Raw genomic sequence first — 15,659 nt, forward strand, 5'->3', positions numbered from 1 at the left:
GCTCATTTCATATCTCAATACAAACCTCCCTCGAGTTAAAATAAATACCATCATTAGCTAATTATGAGCTGCCAAGATAAAGGGCAAATAATGAGGGCAGAAAAGCACCCCTCCTGACAATCAATATTATAAGTTAGATGCTTAAAATTTTTAAGTCAAATATGCCAACTCTTCTTAAAGGTTAACCCAATTAAATGCAAAGAAAAAGCAGTGATGGTGGCTGTAAGTCTCTATGCTGTCAGATTTCAAACTTAACTTGAACGCCAATCGTTGGGGGAAGGTTTTAGAAGGAGGAAAGATGATTTTTAAGAAGGCTTCTCAGTCTGATCCTTATATTCCTAGTCCCTACCTGAGTCACAGTAAACAAGGTACCATACCCAGTAAGGGATGAGTACACTCCCACCTTAGCTACAGGAAATTAGCTGAATGCATTGGATGACCCTTTGGTGAACTATACTAATTCTAGTCTCAAGTGTGCCTTGAAAGGAAAAGACACTTCTGTGTTCAATATCTCCCTCTCTTTAATACATCTCACTCTCTCCAGTGCAGGGCTGGCTTTATCACAGATTCTCTGAAGATAAGAGCTGCGGAGCCCTAGACATCCCTCATTTTTTTCAGATGAGGAAAGAAAGCCTGAAAACAAAACCCAACAGTGAAAACGACTTGCCAAGGTCATCTAGCTGGTAAGCAGCAACCCGGCCTTTCCCACTGGGAACAGCCAACATGAGTTGATTTCATAGATTGCACGAGATTCCTATAATCAGGAAGAATACATCCTGCCTCGGTTTACCTCATTCCTGAAATTCAGCTGTTAAGAGATTACTTTCTCTTATTTAAGATCTTACTTCCTATTAAAATGAGAGATAATTAAATTGTTTTACATTACAACATCAATGAATTTATCACATCCTTTCCTGACCACAAGCTTTGAGTAAGGAAGGTGTATGCAGCTACTATGTACTAAATAATGTGTTGACTGTACTAATACAACTGTGAACAGGACACAGTCTGCCCTCAAAGAGCTTTCAATCACATGGACTCCTCCATTCTTCTGCTATAATGGGAAGAGTTCCTTCTCTTTTTCTCTTACCCAGTTAAAGGATGAAACTTATTCCTCTTTACTTCCCTATGTAAATTATCTGTTAAATGAATGAATGAATATTCCAGTCCTCCACAGCTCCTTCCACAATTTGCCCCAAGGATTCTTTCAAAACAGAAAAGTCCTTTTTTGGTCATCTTTTTTCTCAACCATAAAGTGATGCTTTACAGACTAATCCACACTCTGGTCTCTTCTTTTTTCTAAGCTTCTACTCAGTGGAACAGATTTCCAAAATGCCAGTGCTGACTAAGAAAAGCCTGGTGAGAATTTATTGGCCCAAACTTTTAAGCGGAGACGGGAATCTGGGCTTTCATTCTCGTTCTATCAAGACTCGTGTGCGCCTGTTGCTCCGAATCTATCCGCAGATGGAAGAGCCCTCGCTCCTTCCCTGCACAAGCATTTCCACTCCCAAACACATGAACAATTCCTGTGCAAATAAAATAGCATTCTTGGACATGCTGAAAACTAAAATTTACAGAGAAGAATGGCTGCAATTTGTGATTCCTTCCTTTGAAGACTTTCATTGCCCTTGCAGCTGTGCCTTATCCCATGACAATTTCCTCTTAGTCCACAGGTTCAAAGGACTGCGTAGTTACAATTCATAGCCATGAAAAGGAACCATAGCTTCAAGTCGACAGTGAAAGTAGGTTTTCAATACAGGCAGAGCCAGATTATATTAATGCAGTTAATTCTGGGAACATTTTTCTGAAATGCACATCAGTAAACTAGAAGATGCTGCCATTGCTCTGAAGGGCCAGAGTCTGTCTGTCTGTCTCACTCAACCCAGACAGATGTGGGACTGTCTGGGTCAAACAATAAACATTCCTGTCTCACAGCTCTGGAGTCTGGAAGTCTGAGATCAGGGTGCTAGCATGGTTGGGTTTGGGCAAGGGCCTCTTCCTGGTTTATAAGTGGCCATCTTCTTGCTGTGTTTCTTGCTTTGTCCTCACATGGCAGACAGGAGAGCTGTGGTCCCTCGTCCCCTTATAATGGCACTAGTCCCATCCCGGGGCTCCACCCTCATGACCCAGGCTCATACTAAATCACCTCCCAAAAGCCTCACCTCCAAATACCATCACTTTGGGGATTAGGGTTTCAACTTATGAATTTTAGGGGGACACAGACCTTCAGCCCATGGCAAGGACACCCAAGTGCGGCCAGGTATGTGAGAGTCACCAGGGCTACAAAAATATATAAAATTCCACCTTCCCAAAGCTGCAGCAAGAAGAGACAGGATCACAGAAAGGGGTGCCTAGAAAGGCCCGTGAGTGAGTCTGACAGCAAGAGATGGATCAGAGAAGCTTCCTGGAGGACATGCCACCAAGTGCCAGCCTGGAAAACGGTGAGAGGTTGACAGGTAGTGAGTGGGCTGGGGGAGGGGGAGAGGTGCTTCTGGCAGAGGGTCACTGCTGACCGGCATGAGGGTTGCAGTTGACAACTGAAGAAGCAGGGCGGAGGTGGTGGCCAGAGACATGGCTGCAGCCTCAGGCAGGGCCAGCCCCTGAGCCCTGGCTGCAGGCTAAGTGTCCATGCTTTGTCCCGAAGGCTGTGGGGAACAAGATCCCATTTGGATTTTAAAGCACACTCTGGCAGCATCACGTGGAAGTGGCTCTGAGGCACCGTGGGAAGCTGGGGGTAGGGGCACAGCAGGAGAACTCAGCCCAGGAACTGGAGACACGGCCACTCATCAGCCACGTGGCATCGGATGAGGGCCCATGGCTCAAGCTCTCCATACCTCAGTTTATTTACCTTGTGGAGTTACTGCAAGGATTAAATGAGAGCTCATGAAGGATGGGGCATACAGTAAGAACTTAATAAATGTAGGCACAGAGAGCAATGGTAGCACCGTGGCTAAATGACTTTGGAATCAGTGTGACCTTGGACAAGGACATGCAACAACTCTGATCTGTTTCTTCCTCTGTAAAGAAATGAAGATAATACCATCCAGTTCATGAAGTTATTATGAGGATTGATTGTAAGAGATAAAATGTATAAATTGCCTGGCTGAGAGCTATGTCAGCGCCAGAAGTAGTAGTAACAACAGCAGTAGTCAAGGGATGTAGGAGTAGGAGTAGGAGTAAGAATCGTAATTTGAAAGAAACTAGACGAAAGTGGCCGTGGCTGTAATACAGGTGAGAATTTACAAGGCACTGCTGGGCTAAGGCAGCGGCAGGGAGCAGTGAAGACCCAGATTCCAGAGCTAATATAAGGAGCAAGCGTCAACAAGACTTCATGAATATTGGGTGTAACAGGCAAGGGAGAGGCAAGAGATAAAGATGCCACATAATCTCTGGCTGGGACAACTGAGGACAGCAGCACCAGCCGTGCACCGAGGGAATTGAGGAAGAGGAGCAGGTTTGCAGAGGAAGATCAGAAACTGATTTTCAGCCCAGTTGAATGTGAGGTTCCCCTGCGGCATCTAAGTGGAGTTGTCCATTTCAGAGTTCTCTGAATATGTCTGGCACTCAGAAAACAGACTTGGGCTAAAAATATGGAGTTAGAAGCTGTCAGCGTGTGAGCAGCAACTGAACAGGAACATTCCTATCATCCAGAAAGAGCATGCAGGAGTGAAATAAACAGAGGAGAGACAGCCAGCCAGGACGAAGACCCAGAAAGGAGACTGGGATGGAAGCGCAGCGAAAGCAAAAGGCTGAGGCCAGGAGATGGGGCAGCCTCCACCCACAGCCAGGGGACAAAGGCTTCAGAACAAAAGGGTGAGAACACCTGACGGTGCAGGAGGTCAAGGCCAGGGAAGACTCAAACAGGTCCACCACACTGAGTCACATGGAAGTCTTCAGGGAAGCCAGTGGGTGCTGACATCACCCTGTGGTGGATAAAGGGAGGTGTGTGTCATGGGTAGAGAAAGATCTAGAAAAATAGATAGTAAGTGAAGGAGAAAGACAGGGAGCAGCTGGGGGATATAGGATAGAGGAGGGGAAGTTTTCTGTGTGGTGGTGGCAGGGTGTGGGGATGGTTTTAAACAGAAGAAAAAGACTTCCACTGTGTCTATGCTGAATTGAAAGGGAGAGGTTGAAAAAACAGCCAAGAAATGAGTGCAATAAATGGAAGGAAGGGGCTGGGCTGGCTTGAAGAGGCCGAAGCTGCAAGGACACCAGCTGAGCTGAGAGGAGATAAAAGAAGAGGTGCCTTGAAAAGACAGGTCAAGGTTTGCAATAGCCAAATGTAGGAAGCAAGAAAGTAGACAACAAAGTAAAACCATCCACACAAAGCACAGGCCGCATGGAAAACAAAACAATTCAGATTCCATTCTTCTCTCCAACTGAAAAAGGACTTCTTTGTGGAGAACTGTGGGTGAGGCAGGAGATGTCCCATGCAGCCAGGGTGTTTGGAGGCTGGGAGGAAAACAGAAGATACCAGAAGCAAACATGTATCTGCAGAGATGAGAACAGCAGGGGTATGTCAGGAGCAAAGGAAAAGAGTGGATGGGGGACTCAGGAAGATTACATTTTCAAAAAAAATCTTTTCTCAACCTAAACTTAAAAATCAATCACTTAAACTTAAAAATCACCGTTGCCATCTTTTAATTCCTGTCTGGAGCAAGTCAATGAAAGGAGGTGTACTTTTCAATAATGCCGACATAAAACGTAATGATGCAAGAGTATGATATGGATTATGGAAACAAAACCATTGATTGATTTTTCAGCTTAGCCACATCTATGAGAAAAAAACCACCACCAACTAATTCAGATACTAAAACATCAATGACTCTTCAAACATTTCCTGGATGTTGACACTTTTCAAAAATTCATTCAAAAAAATGCTTAAAGGTTAGAGAAGTAGGGACTATATAATGAAAATGAAGACAGTTCCTGCCTTCAAATTGTTAAAGGTCTAAAACTTCTCAACACTTCTGTGAAAATCCACCAAAACATTGACAATGAGAAAGGATCTAGGAACAAGAGGAAGAATTTAGAGAACATTTGCCCATGTGCAAGTTCAAACACACATCAACACCCCTGACCCCAAAGTATCCATACATGTTTCCCCAAATTCTTGCACCAAGTAGGTGTGAATACCTTGTTCTCTTCCCCTCCTCCCCTCTCCCCACGTCATATAGAATAACTGACAGTTAGTGGCTGATCACAGCTCCAATGACAACACTGGCCATACATTTATTAATACTATGTTCCAATACTACACTTGGTCTTGCACCACTCAGTCCTCAAACAACCTTGCCAAGGTGCTTAAACCCCTTAAACACATGGAAAAAGTGAGGCTCAGAGAGGTTAAGGAAATTGCCTAATCTCATATACCTACTGAATAAACAGGCCAGCTGGCATGTAAATTCAGGTCCCCCTAGCTTCAAAGCATCACCCTAAACTACTGCGCCCACACCCAATTTCCCTAACCATGGTTCCAAAGGGAAATATGTTAAGTACAGTTTTCTTTTCTTCCTTTGGCAATTTAGAATTCTTTCATCCCTTGACTTTTCACATGTTTAATTTATTCCTTAATACATTACAGGTTGAGTTTATGGAGATTTTTTTTAAAAAAGTAACTCCGTTTAACAGCCTGTTCCCAAATACCTAAAGAAATGGGGATTCACCAAATAATCCACAAACAGAGTTCTAAACAGCAGTTTCTACCTGCCGCTGGGGTACTGACAAAGAAGCAAAGCAAACTGATTGGATGATGTGCAGCGGGAAACCATGAACAAAACAAAGACCTGAACTTAAAACAAGAAGCCTCATCAAGTACAAGAACAAACCCACTGGCAGAGGTGTTTCTTACGTCTCAGTCCCCAACCCTGGGGCCAGACTGGTACCCGTTCTGTTTGTGGCCTGTTAGGAACTGGGCCACATGGCAGGAGGTGAGCAGCAGGTGAGCATGAAGCTTCATCTGCATTTAAAGCCCCTCCCCATCACTCGCATCTCCTCATAAACTCCACCTCCTGTCCGATCAGTGGCATTAGGTTCTCACAGTAGCTCAAACCCTACCATAAATGGCACACGTGAGGGATGTAGGTTGCACGCTCCTCATGAGAATCTAACACCTGATGGTCTGAGGTGGAGCTGAGGCGGTGATGCTAGCGCTGGGGAGCAGCTTCAAATATGGATTATCATTAGCACAGAGATTTGACTGCACAACAAATGTAATGTGCTTGAATTGTCCCAAAACCATCCCCCCTACTCCCACAAGTCCACGGAAAACTTGTCTTCCAAAACAGTCCCTGGTGCAAAAAAGTTTGGGGACTGCTGCCCTACATGCAATGCCAGTCAATTTAAAACGTACAGCAGCGGCCGGGCGTGGTGGCTCACGCCTGTAATCCTAGCTCTCTGGGAGGCCGAGGCGGGCGGATTGCTCAAGGTCAGGAGTTCAAAACCAGCCTGAGCAAGAGCGAGACCCCATCTCTACTATAAATAGAAAGAAATTAATTGGCCAACTGATATGTATATAAAAAATTAGCCGGGCATGGTGGCGCATGCCTGTAGTCCCAGCTACTCGGGAGGCTGAGGCAGAAGGATCGCTCGAGCCCAGGAGTTTGAGGTTGCTGTGAGCCAGGCTGACGCCACGGCACTCACTGTAGCCTGGACAACAAAGCGAGACTCTGTCTCAAAAAAAAAAAAAAAAAAAAAAGTACAGCAGCAGCAGCACTGGAGAATAGGCAAATTATAGGGGTTCACAGAGGTGCCAGGCTCTGTCCGGCCTCAGGAAGCTGCACAGTGCAGTGGGTAGGGTGTGCCTGAATTCCAGGCCACAGCTCAGCTGCACATCCCTGCTGAGGGCCCTGAGGCAACCTCTTTACTTTTCTGTGTGTGCCTCAGTTGCTACATCCATAAAATAAGGGTGTCAGAGGTTGTTACTAGGATAACAACCTCTTTCCTAATATATACTAAGTACTCAATCCATGTATATATACTAATGTATATGTACATTGTATACATACAATGTATACTATTTATGTACATTGTATATATACTAATGTATATATACAATGTAATATATACTAAGTACTCAATCAATGTCTGCTAATTCTATTACATATGCTTAGGTTTTTCTCTTTCTCAAGCAGTATTTTTTAAATTGCAGGTCACAACCCATTAATGTGTGATGAAATAAATTTAGAGGATCACAACCAGGATTTTGGAAAATGCAACAGAATAGAATGTTGTATTTAAACATTAATGAGTCATATTTTAGATTACTTTTATAATGTTTTACCTTAGCATGCACAGTACAATTAAGTGGTGCCTTGTGAATTCCTGATTCTGTATGTCCATGTGTCAGGCAGCCATCTAAAGGGTATTTCTATTTCTGTGTCACCACCCAAAATTCTTGAATTCCAAAAGGCAGGGAGTTGGGAGAGGAAAAAAACAATTCTCAAAAACATTGTTTCATAGAATGGCGACGGCAAGATGTCAGGAAGACTGAATGGTGTGATAAACCAGAAACCATTTTTAAAAAGCAAGTACCTAAAGCAAAGGGAAAGCCCCACTAAGTGGACAGTAAGGACAACATAGCAATTATCCTAGGTATCCAAATCTGTTCATGGCTAGGCTGCTACTGGCATTTCATTAATCTGAGCTTAACAACATACTTTTGTTTCCAAAGCAAATCAAACTGCAACACTGGAAGTACAGATGTTATCTTAATGCTGGGCAAAATTGGAAAAATTGATATGATATGACTTATCAAGTAAGTCATCTTCCAATACTTGTCAAAGTAGACATTACGCCAGATTTCAAATGCTCTTAAAAACCATCAGGGTTTAGAAGAGATATGAAAATGTCTTAAAACAGAAATCCCTAAGTGTGGATGTAGATTTAGCCTAACAGTTCCATTATAACCAAATTCCTAGCTGAAAATGTAACTACCTGTATAAGATTTCCCATGAGATGATGAAATGGAAAAGAACTATAGACATACAACTAATCATTTTGGAATCTAATAAAAACATTTATCTATGTATCTAAAAGCTCTACAGTGTGGTGTTTAACAATGCTGCCCTTAGACTAGGTAAGAAGGGCCATAACCCTGGGCCCTACTCCTGCCATAACTTGTCTTCCTAAAGACTTCCTAGAACCTGCTGGACCCACCCATCCGGAACCAGTGTCCCTCCACCTGGTTTTAGGGTGTGCTCCAGGTCCCCAGAATTCCCTCGGCAAATATCAAGCAGCTTCCAGGGCAGGAACAGACTCCTCCCAGATCTGTCCTCCCCAGGGGGGACTTTGCTACTGGCACTAGCCTAAGCCAGAGGTACAGTCAAGGGGTGGCAAGTGTATACCAAGATGGGATGTGCAAGTGGACACAATGCCCTTCACCAGGTGAGACTGTATCAGGGTGGGAAGCAAAAGGAAGAAACTAGGGCCAGGGGCAGATTTTTCCATCTGCATTCCAGCTCAGCGCTCTGGGAAGTTGAATTTTGAAGTCAAAATCCAAACCTAGCCTTTCAGATCACTATGAAGATATAGTTGTCAAGGTCAGGGGATAGAACAAATTTTATATAAATGCCTGTTCACTTAATTCATAATTTTTAAGTATCTAGACATATGCTCTATGGGCCTCCATTTGTTCTCTTGCAAGTTACAGGCAAGCCTGGTGGTTAGATGGTTGACTCAGGGTCCAGCCTGGGTTCACCCACCCACCCCCACCCAGCTCACCAGCCATGCAAGCCTGAGGAAGGCTCTTAGTCTGCTCTGAGTCTCTCTGAGTTTCCCCATTTACATTTGCGTGTAAAACAAGGTTAGTAAGGTCATCCTCTTTATAGGGTTGTTATGAAGACTAAATGAATTAGCCTATATGAAGGACCTACCTATGACAGCATTTGGTGCATAATAAGTACTGTATGAATGTTGACTGGTACATTGCTCTCCTTACCAAATTGATTGGCCACTGCACACTTCCAGATAAGACCACAGCCGGGAGGTTGTCCTGTGCTATTTCTTCTGTCCCACTCCTCTCTAATTTTGAATAGCTTGCTTTATGCCACTCTAAAAGATTATTTTCTATTCTGAAAAGGACAAGTCAGCCATCTAACTGCTAACCCGCCTGGAAGTTCTTCTGAAATTAAATATGTGTTCATCTTCTACCCCAACTCAGCAAATAACTCAAGCCTTTGGCCAGTGTGAAGTATAAGTCTGGCAAATTAGCTTCCTGTGTCAATTTCATGCCATAAACATTTGAAAACATTACGAATTTTAAGTATAAGAAGGACATTTCCTAAACTTCATATACATGAAGTTTAAAGCTACAAGCCAGGATAGGTCCTCCTGATTAACAAACCAGAGGCTGAAATACTTGAAGCTATCAACAAAAGGAGGCTACCAGACAAGAGCTAAAAATAGAGCCCTACTAGTGGAGAAATAGAAAGAGGTAATCCTTTATTTGGCTGCTTGTTAATCCACATGTTTATTATTAAATAAACCATCAAGCATAGTAGTTGCAAATTGCCAACAACCTTTTCGATTGTTTATATTCTTTCAGCCTACAATGACTGAACAAACAACTTGAAGAGAAATACTCGCCACATTTTAATGACATGCAGACAACATATAGAGCATCTTGTCACCACAGAAACCTCTTTCAAATGTCTTGTTATGGACTGTAGATTTCAAACCCAAGAAGAAAAGTACAAGGAAAAGATTCAAGGTCATATTTACCCTTTATAATAGGTACCTAACCTACATGTTCAATACAGTGAACAAACCTCCACTTTCCCCAGCTATTTAGAAGAATTTTTGATATATATAGTTTGTCAACCTACTAACTAGGTAGAACTCTTTCTAGTTACCCAAACTACATCTAATTGGTGTCCCATAAAATGAGCAATACAAAAGCATTGCAAATTTCAGCAATAGCTTTTCTGTTAACTCAAGCCTTCTCCAAACCCAAAATGGAGAATAATGGCCAGTTGAAATAAGTGAGAATTAATTGGATTCTACAGAGGCAAGACTGAGCACATTCATTCATCCAACAGTAATCCCATTTAAATCAGATATATTGTTTCTTTAAAGAGTTTTGCCAACTTCCTATAACAATCCCGTGAACACTTCCTATTTTTGCCAGTTTTTATTTATGCAATTAAATTGGGTTTTTATAAGAGCTAGGCTGGAGAAACAATATATTTTTACAAGCCCATTAGTCAGACAGTCAAGCTTCATCATACCATAATCACTCATCAGTAGTCGGCAGTGAGAATGCTGTTTCCTTGTGCAATGAGGATGTTAAAGAAAATATGTGTTCACAATAGGCCATAAAATGTGTGAAATACAGAATACCTAACAGCAGTGGTAAAGCCAGTGAGTTCATCCTGCTTTGTTTTTTGCTGAAGAGCTTAACAGTTGTATGGATACAAACCTAGCTTTAACTTAGAAGTCACATCCTTAATTATTATTAACCCTTTCATGCTTCCACCCTTTTCAAACTCCACTCCCTTAAGAGAAGTAGAATACTTCATTTAGAGTTAATTACTGATATTAAAGGCTCTCATGGGAGATCATTTTGGCTTTGACTATTTTTCTAGCACATCTTTGTTACAGTTTATTCTGAATATTTCTCCCTATATCAAATGTATACAGGTCGGCCAGACTTGTGTATAACCTTAGCCCCTGAGCGGTGGGAAGTCACAATGTCGTGGAGGACAGGGGAGCTGGGGGCCTTGAGCTGGCGGATCCTGGCCCCCCTGCACACCACCCGCAGGGCTACCACCCTTCCACCTAGGCACCCGTCGAGGTTACCCCAGACTCACTGAGGCCATCCATGGCAGTAACTGAGCTTGGGAGGGGGGAAAAATCATTTTCAACAAGGCACAATGTGTGCAGCTTTGGTTACGTAGGGACGAATTCTGGGGACAGCGTCGGGGCAGGTCGGAAAAGGGAACGCGTTCATCTCATGATTTTGATTTAGAATTCCAGGAACCAAGGGGTCCTCTGAGATCCCCAGAACCTCCCCTCTCCGTTAAGCAGCTTTGGGCCCCTTCCCAGCTCGCTCTCCACAAAAATCCGGGCTTGCCGAATCCCAGCAGGGAGTACTGTTCTCCCCGGCTGCGGTTTCTCCCACCGCTGCTTAGGCGCAGCTGGAGTGAGCCCCTCGGAGCCCCGCTTGGTGTGGCTGCAGCTGGAGCCTAGAGGCGCCAGGACCTCGGAGAAAAGCAATGCGCTCCGCAGGACCCAACCCTCCCCAAGGCCATCAGGGGGGCCCACCGCTCTCCTGGCACCCGCAGCTGAACCCAGGCAGGGGCGTCCCAGCCGCTGCGCCCTGGCGCCAGAGGACACCCGGGAAGAGAGGGAACGCGCTGCTCCTCGCTCTGGGGCTTGGCCCCTGGGAGCCAGGCCGTGCGCCCCCGGGAGCTGAAGCCCCGGAGAATTCCTGTGCCCACACAGAGGGGCGAGGAAGGTCCCCGACCCTCCCGGCCCCGCGCCCAAGTACCTCGCAGCCGTACAGCTGACCCAGCTGCTCCACGATCCACTCCTCCAGCACAAGCCGCTTCCGAAGCTCCTTGCGATCGTATTTCACCGTCACTTTTCCCTGCTGGTGGCGCCGCTGCTGTTGCTGCTGCTGCTGCTGCTGAACCTGCCCGGCAGCAGTCACCGTGGCCACCGGCGCGGAGTCCTCCCGGGAGGAGCCCGAGCCGCTGCTGGAGCCGGGGCTGCCGCCGGCACCGCCCCGGGGACTCTGGAAGAAAACCCGCGCGCCACCGCCGCCAGCCCCGCCGGCCGCCTCGCTGCTGCCCGTCACCACCGACATGTCCCCGCGCGCCGGAGCCCGAGTGCGGCCCGCAGGAGGGGCGGGCGAAGCGCGCCCGGCGCCGCTACCACCCCCGGCCGGGCAGCCGCATGCGAAGGGCTCGCCGGCACCTGCTCCGCGCGCCGCGCACGCCCGGCCGCCGGCTCTTCGGGGAGGGCGGGAGGAGCCTCGGCGAGAGGGAGGAGGGCGGAGAGGAGGGAGGGGCTGGTACCTCAGCCGTAAAGACGTAGCCGAGGACCCTCCCGGTCCAGCCCAGGGAGGCGGGATCTGGCGCCTGCAGCAGAGGGGGCCCAGGGCGTGGGAGTCGCCTTCAAGGCGGGGGATGAGTGCGGGTGGACACCGGCGGTTCCCTGCGTCTACACACTGGAGGGGACTGGTGTGACCAGGGGGTGGTCTTCTGCGCGGGTGTCTGTGGCCTCTCCTCTGGGCGACCCGGATTCGAGCTTTTCCCGCGGTCCCTGAGCGCCAGAAACCCCCGGCTAGGCGCTGCCCGGGGCAGGGACTGGTGCGAAGGGGACGTGGGACGCGACCGCGCCGCAGGTCCCTCCCTGGGGTTTTCCTCGCCCCACTGTCTCCTCGGAGGCGAGGTGTCTCCTCCCCTCCCAGCCCCACCCCTCAGCTCCAAACACACATTCCTATTCATGCCACGATGGATGCCACTTCCTCTCTCGGATTGTGAGAAAAATTGACTAGGCGATGTTTGTGCAATCTGGCGATCACCGCGCCTGGGAAATTATTTCCAGGCCAGTTTTTCTTTCTTTACCGAACATCTGTTCGATCATAGGCAGAGCATTAAGATATCTTTACATCTAAAGGCTTGATCAGCGTTGGGGCAAAGGCGCTGGGGACATCCAGTCTGTGACGGTTGCTGGTTTTACATTTTTAGTATCGCATTCCCTGCACAGCCAGCTTCCTCTCAATACCGTTGCCAAACAGCCTCTTTTTATCCAGGAAAGCAACTGCGTTGACTAACTCTACTTTTTAAACATCATGCAGCCAAGTAGAGTTAGGAATGAATGAGCTTATTATAAGGTTTAGGGCAATTAAGTGGGGAGGGAAGTTATAAACAAAACTGTATGTGTATGTGTATAAAATTAGGAAGACTAACATGTCTCTGTTGTACATAACAATAAATTTCTGTTTAGGCAACTGAGGGAAACCGCAAAGATGTTCAAATACAAGTAGCTTTTATGGCGGTTAAAAAAAAACTGGTAAAGGTTACTGGCAGGTACTCAAAGAAATGTCTCCAGGTAAAATAGACAACCAAGTCAGGCTCCTTTGAACACTCCTATGGTGGAGAGGATTCTGCCCGGGGTTCTAGACGGACAGGTATAAAGACAAGGAAAATAAAAGAAGTAAATGGGCAGCTTCCTCCAGGCTCTTCCAGCCAGGCAATGGTGGGTGCCCAGGTCTGCTCTACCCAGGTGCATGACCGCCTTTGTCCCCTGGATCTGGGGTTTCCCAAAGCGTCCCATGCCTGCAGCTCCTCATAAGGCCAAGCCAGGCATTGAGGAGCAAAAGGGAAGATGTCCCGGGATGACAGTGTGTGAAACAGTGGGTGGCTCTTGTTGGCCTTGGACTCCCATCATAATTACAAAGGGGTCAAGACTAGATCTCTGTGGGATAGAAGAGGCTAGCTGTCCTTTAGAAGGTGGGTTTTTCACCAAACCTATCAGGGACCCAGGAGATGGAACTACCACGATTAGCCCTTTTAGAGAATGATGGCCAGTCTCCCAGTCACCTCTGCCCCGATCTGCCTGGTAGGGCAGATCATCTTAAATCCTGAACTTGCAGCCAACAGGGTGAGCACCTCAACAAAATGGAACTCTATCTGCAAGAAGGAAGAGGAGAGAGGGCGGGTGATGGACAACAGTGTCTCCCCACACAGAATACGCTTGTCTCTATCCAGACACCTGGCACCTAGCCAAGTTGACTAGCACCAGCTTTAACCAACTGCACTAACTAGGAGAGTTTAAATCAAAACAAAAACAGCAGAATGTTAACAAAGGAGAAACTATATAAAATCTCCACCTCATTCTGGCACTGCAACCTGGCAATACCAATTATTTTGAAAATTGTGCCCGAGATACTGCAGTGTGGGCAAAGAGCGGGAAATTCCAGCTCCTTACTTCGAGTCTTTGGACAATGAGTTCAGTCATTAAGGAATAACTTCAAGGGATTTGTAAAAATTCACTAAGTTCTTTCTGAGAAATTCTAATGTCAATATTTCCCCACTGCATAGGATGCTTTTTCCTTTGTGCTTAAAACTCAACTTTCACTTACAACTTCAGAGATGGAAGATACTAAAAGACGTGAGGTTTTAGGCATCCTAACTTGTAAAAAATATATATAGGCAGGAGTAGTCAGTTACCTTGACTTACAAGTAGGAGTTGAACTCAGGTCTAGAGTTCCTCTGTCTATAAACCCACTTGTCCCACCCAGGACACAATTTATATTCAAAGTAAACTCCATAGCACACTCCTCCCCCCCAACACACATACTTCATTCCAGATTTGAATAATTAAAACTCAAATGTTCAAATCTTGACAGAAAGAAATACTGCTTTTGCAGATTTCAAATATTGAAGACAAAATATTTGGGATAAAGGAGTTATTCTCAGGCCAGAGTCACTTTACATAGGTGACTATTTAAGTTCAGCATAACCAATGATATTTCTCATCTATAAGACCAACATATATATATTTGTTCAAGGCAAATGCTTTCATTTCTAGTCTGTTTAGACAAGTGTTTTCAAATACTGATTAATCAAAAACAATGAATAGTTTTCAGTGAATTGAATGGTCTGGGAATTTTCTAGAATGCAAGGGATGAGCTTTTACTTTAAGTCAATTACTCCCTGCTGTGCAAGCAGCCCAAGGAAGTTTCATTCATCAATACCTTTTTCTTAAAGCTTTCACTTGGGCATTTTTACTTGCTCCCCAATTTAGAGAAAGGCTCTTTTTTTTTTGGAATTACATAGGTCTTTTATTTCTGAATATGATCTTTTATGCCCAAAGGTTTTTAGACTGGTGGTCCCAAGGCTTTCTTCACCCCACAAGGAAAAAATTAAATGCAACTGTTTACACTTAGATGCAAATTTCCTTACTCCTTAAAGACTAAATGTCACAATAATTTGCAACACCGGTCACCTACCATGAGAATGTTATAATTACCACCTAGAGGCCCACAAACCTGAACGTAATATTCTCATCTTGAGTAATAAATGCCAGTGATAAGGTGCCTATATCCGAATTCTTTCCAAGATGTGATAAAGCAAAAAGACAAATCAAAAGTAATTGTAAGTCTGGTTTACATTGTAAAGGTAGAGAAATCTAATCTGTCCTTTGGGATTCTGTCAGTTACTGACAACTTTTTCCGTTTCCAGTCCAATATTGCATTGCTCTTTACGGGGTGATAGGCAGTAATGTTGTTCACAGTGTATCCATGCAGTTTTTCCTTTGGCTACTGTTTCATTCTCTTTTTCTTTTTTCCCTCGCTTTGTAATTCTGGACCTTTGTATGAGGCTCCACAATCTGGAATCATCATTGCAAAATAAACTTAGCCATTACTTGCATAAATAACCAGAGCTACAACAGCAGTCATTGTCTCACATTTAAAATTTTGTCTCAGCAATTAACAGAAATTCTTACCTGACTGTTCAGACACAATACTAGGTAGTAGGGGGCATGCATAGCTTTGTTTCAAGCCCTTTGACAAAGATTAAATATCACTGCCCATTTCAGGAAACTTAACCGGTAGATTTTTTTTTCTTTCTGTAAAAACTAGGCTCAAATTTGTTTCTAGAGAAGCAAGTTATCCTCCCTTCTAGCAATGGCCTCTCGTCCTCCCACCT

General features: G+C 45.2%; 1 protein-coding gene across 1 annotated transcript in view; it reads right to left on the reverse strand.

Moving 5' to 3' along the window:
• The window catches only part of PPP1R14C (protein phosphatase 1 regulatory inhibitor subunit 14C), an 84,247-nt gene extending 72,296 nt beyond the window's left edge, over positions 1-11,951 (reverse strand). The window contains exon 1 of the mRNA XM_012740938.3: positions 11,489-11,951. Within this exon, the coding sequence (XP_012596392.1) occupies positions 11,489-11,806 (318 nt within the window). The 5' untranslated portion in view covers positions 11,807-11,951. The remainder of the gene's footprint in view (positions 1-11,488) is intronic.
• Positions 11,952-15,659: the final 3,708 nt, after the last annotated feature.

Source organism: Microcebus murinus, chromosome 5 (assembly GCF_040939455.1).
Source record: "Microcebus murinus isolate Inina chromosome 5, M.murinus_Inina_mat1.0, whole genome shotgun sequence".
NCBI classification, from domain to species: Eukaryota; Metazoa; Chordata; class Mammalia; order Primates; family Cheirogaleidae; genus Microcebus; species Microcebus murinus.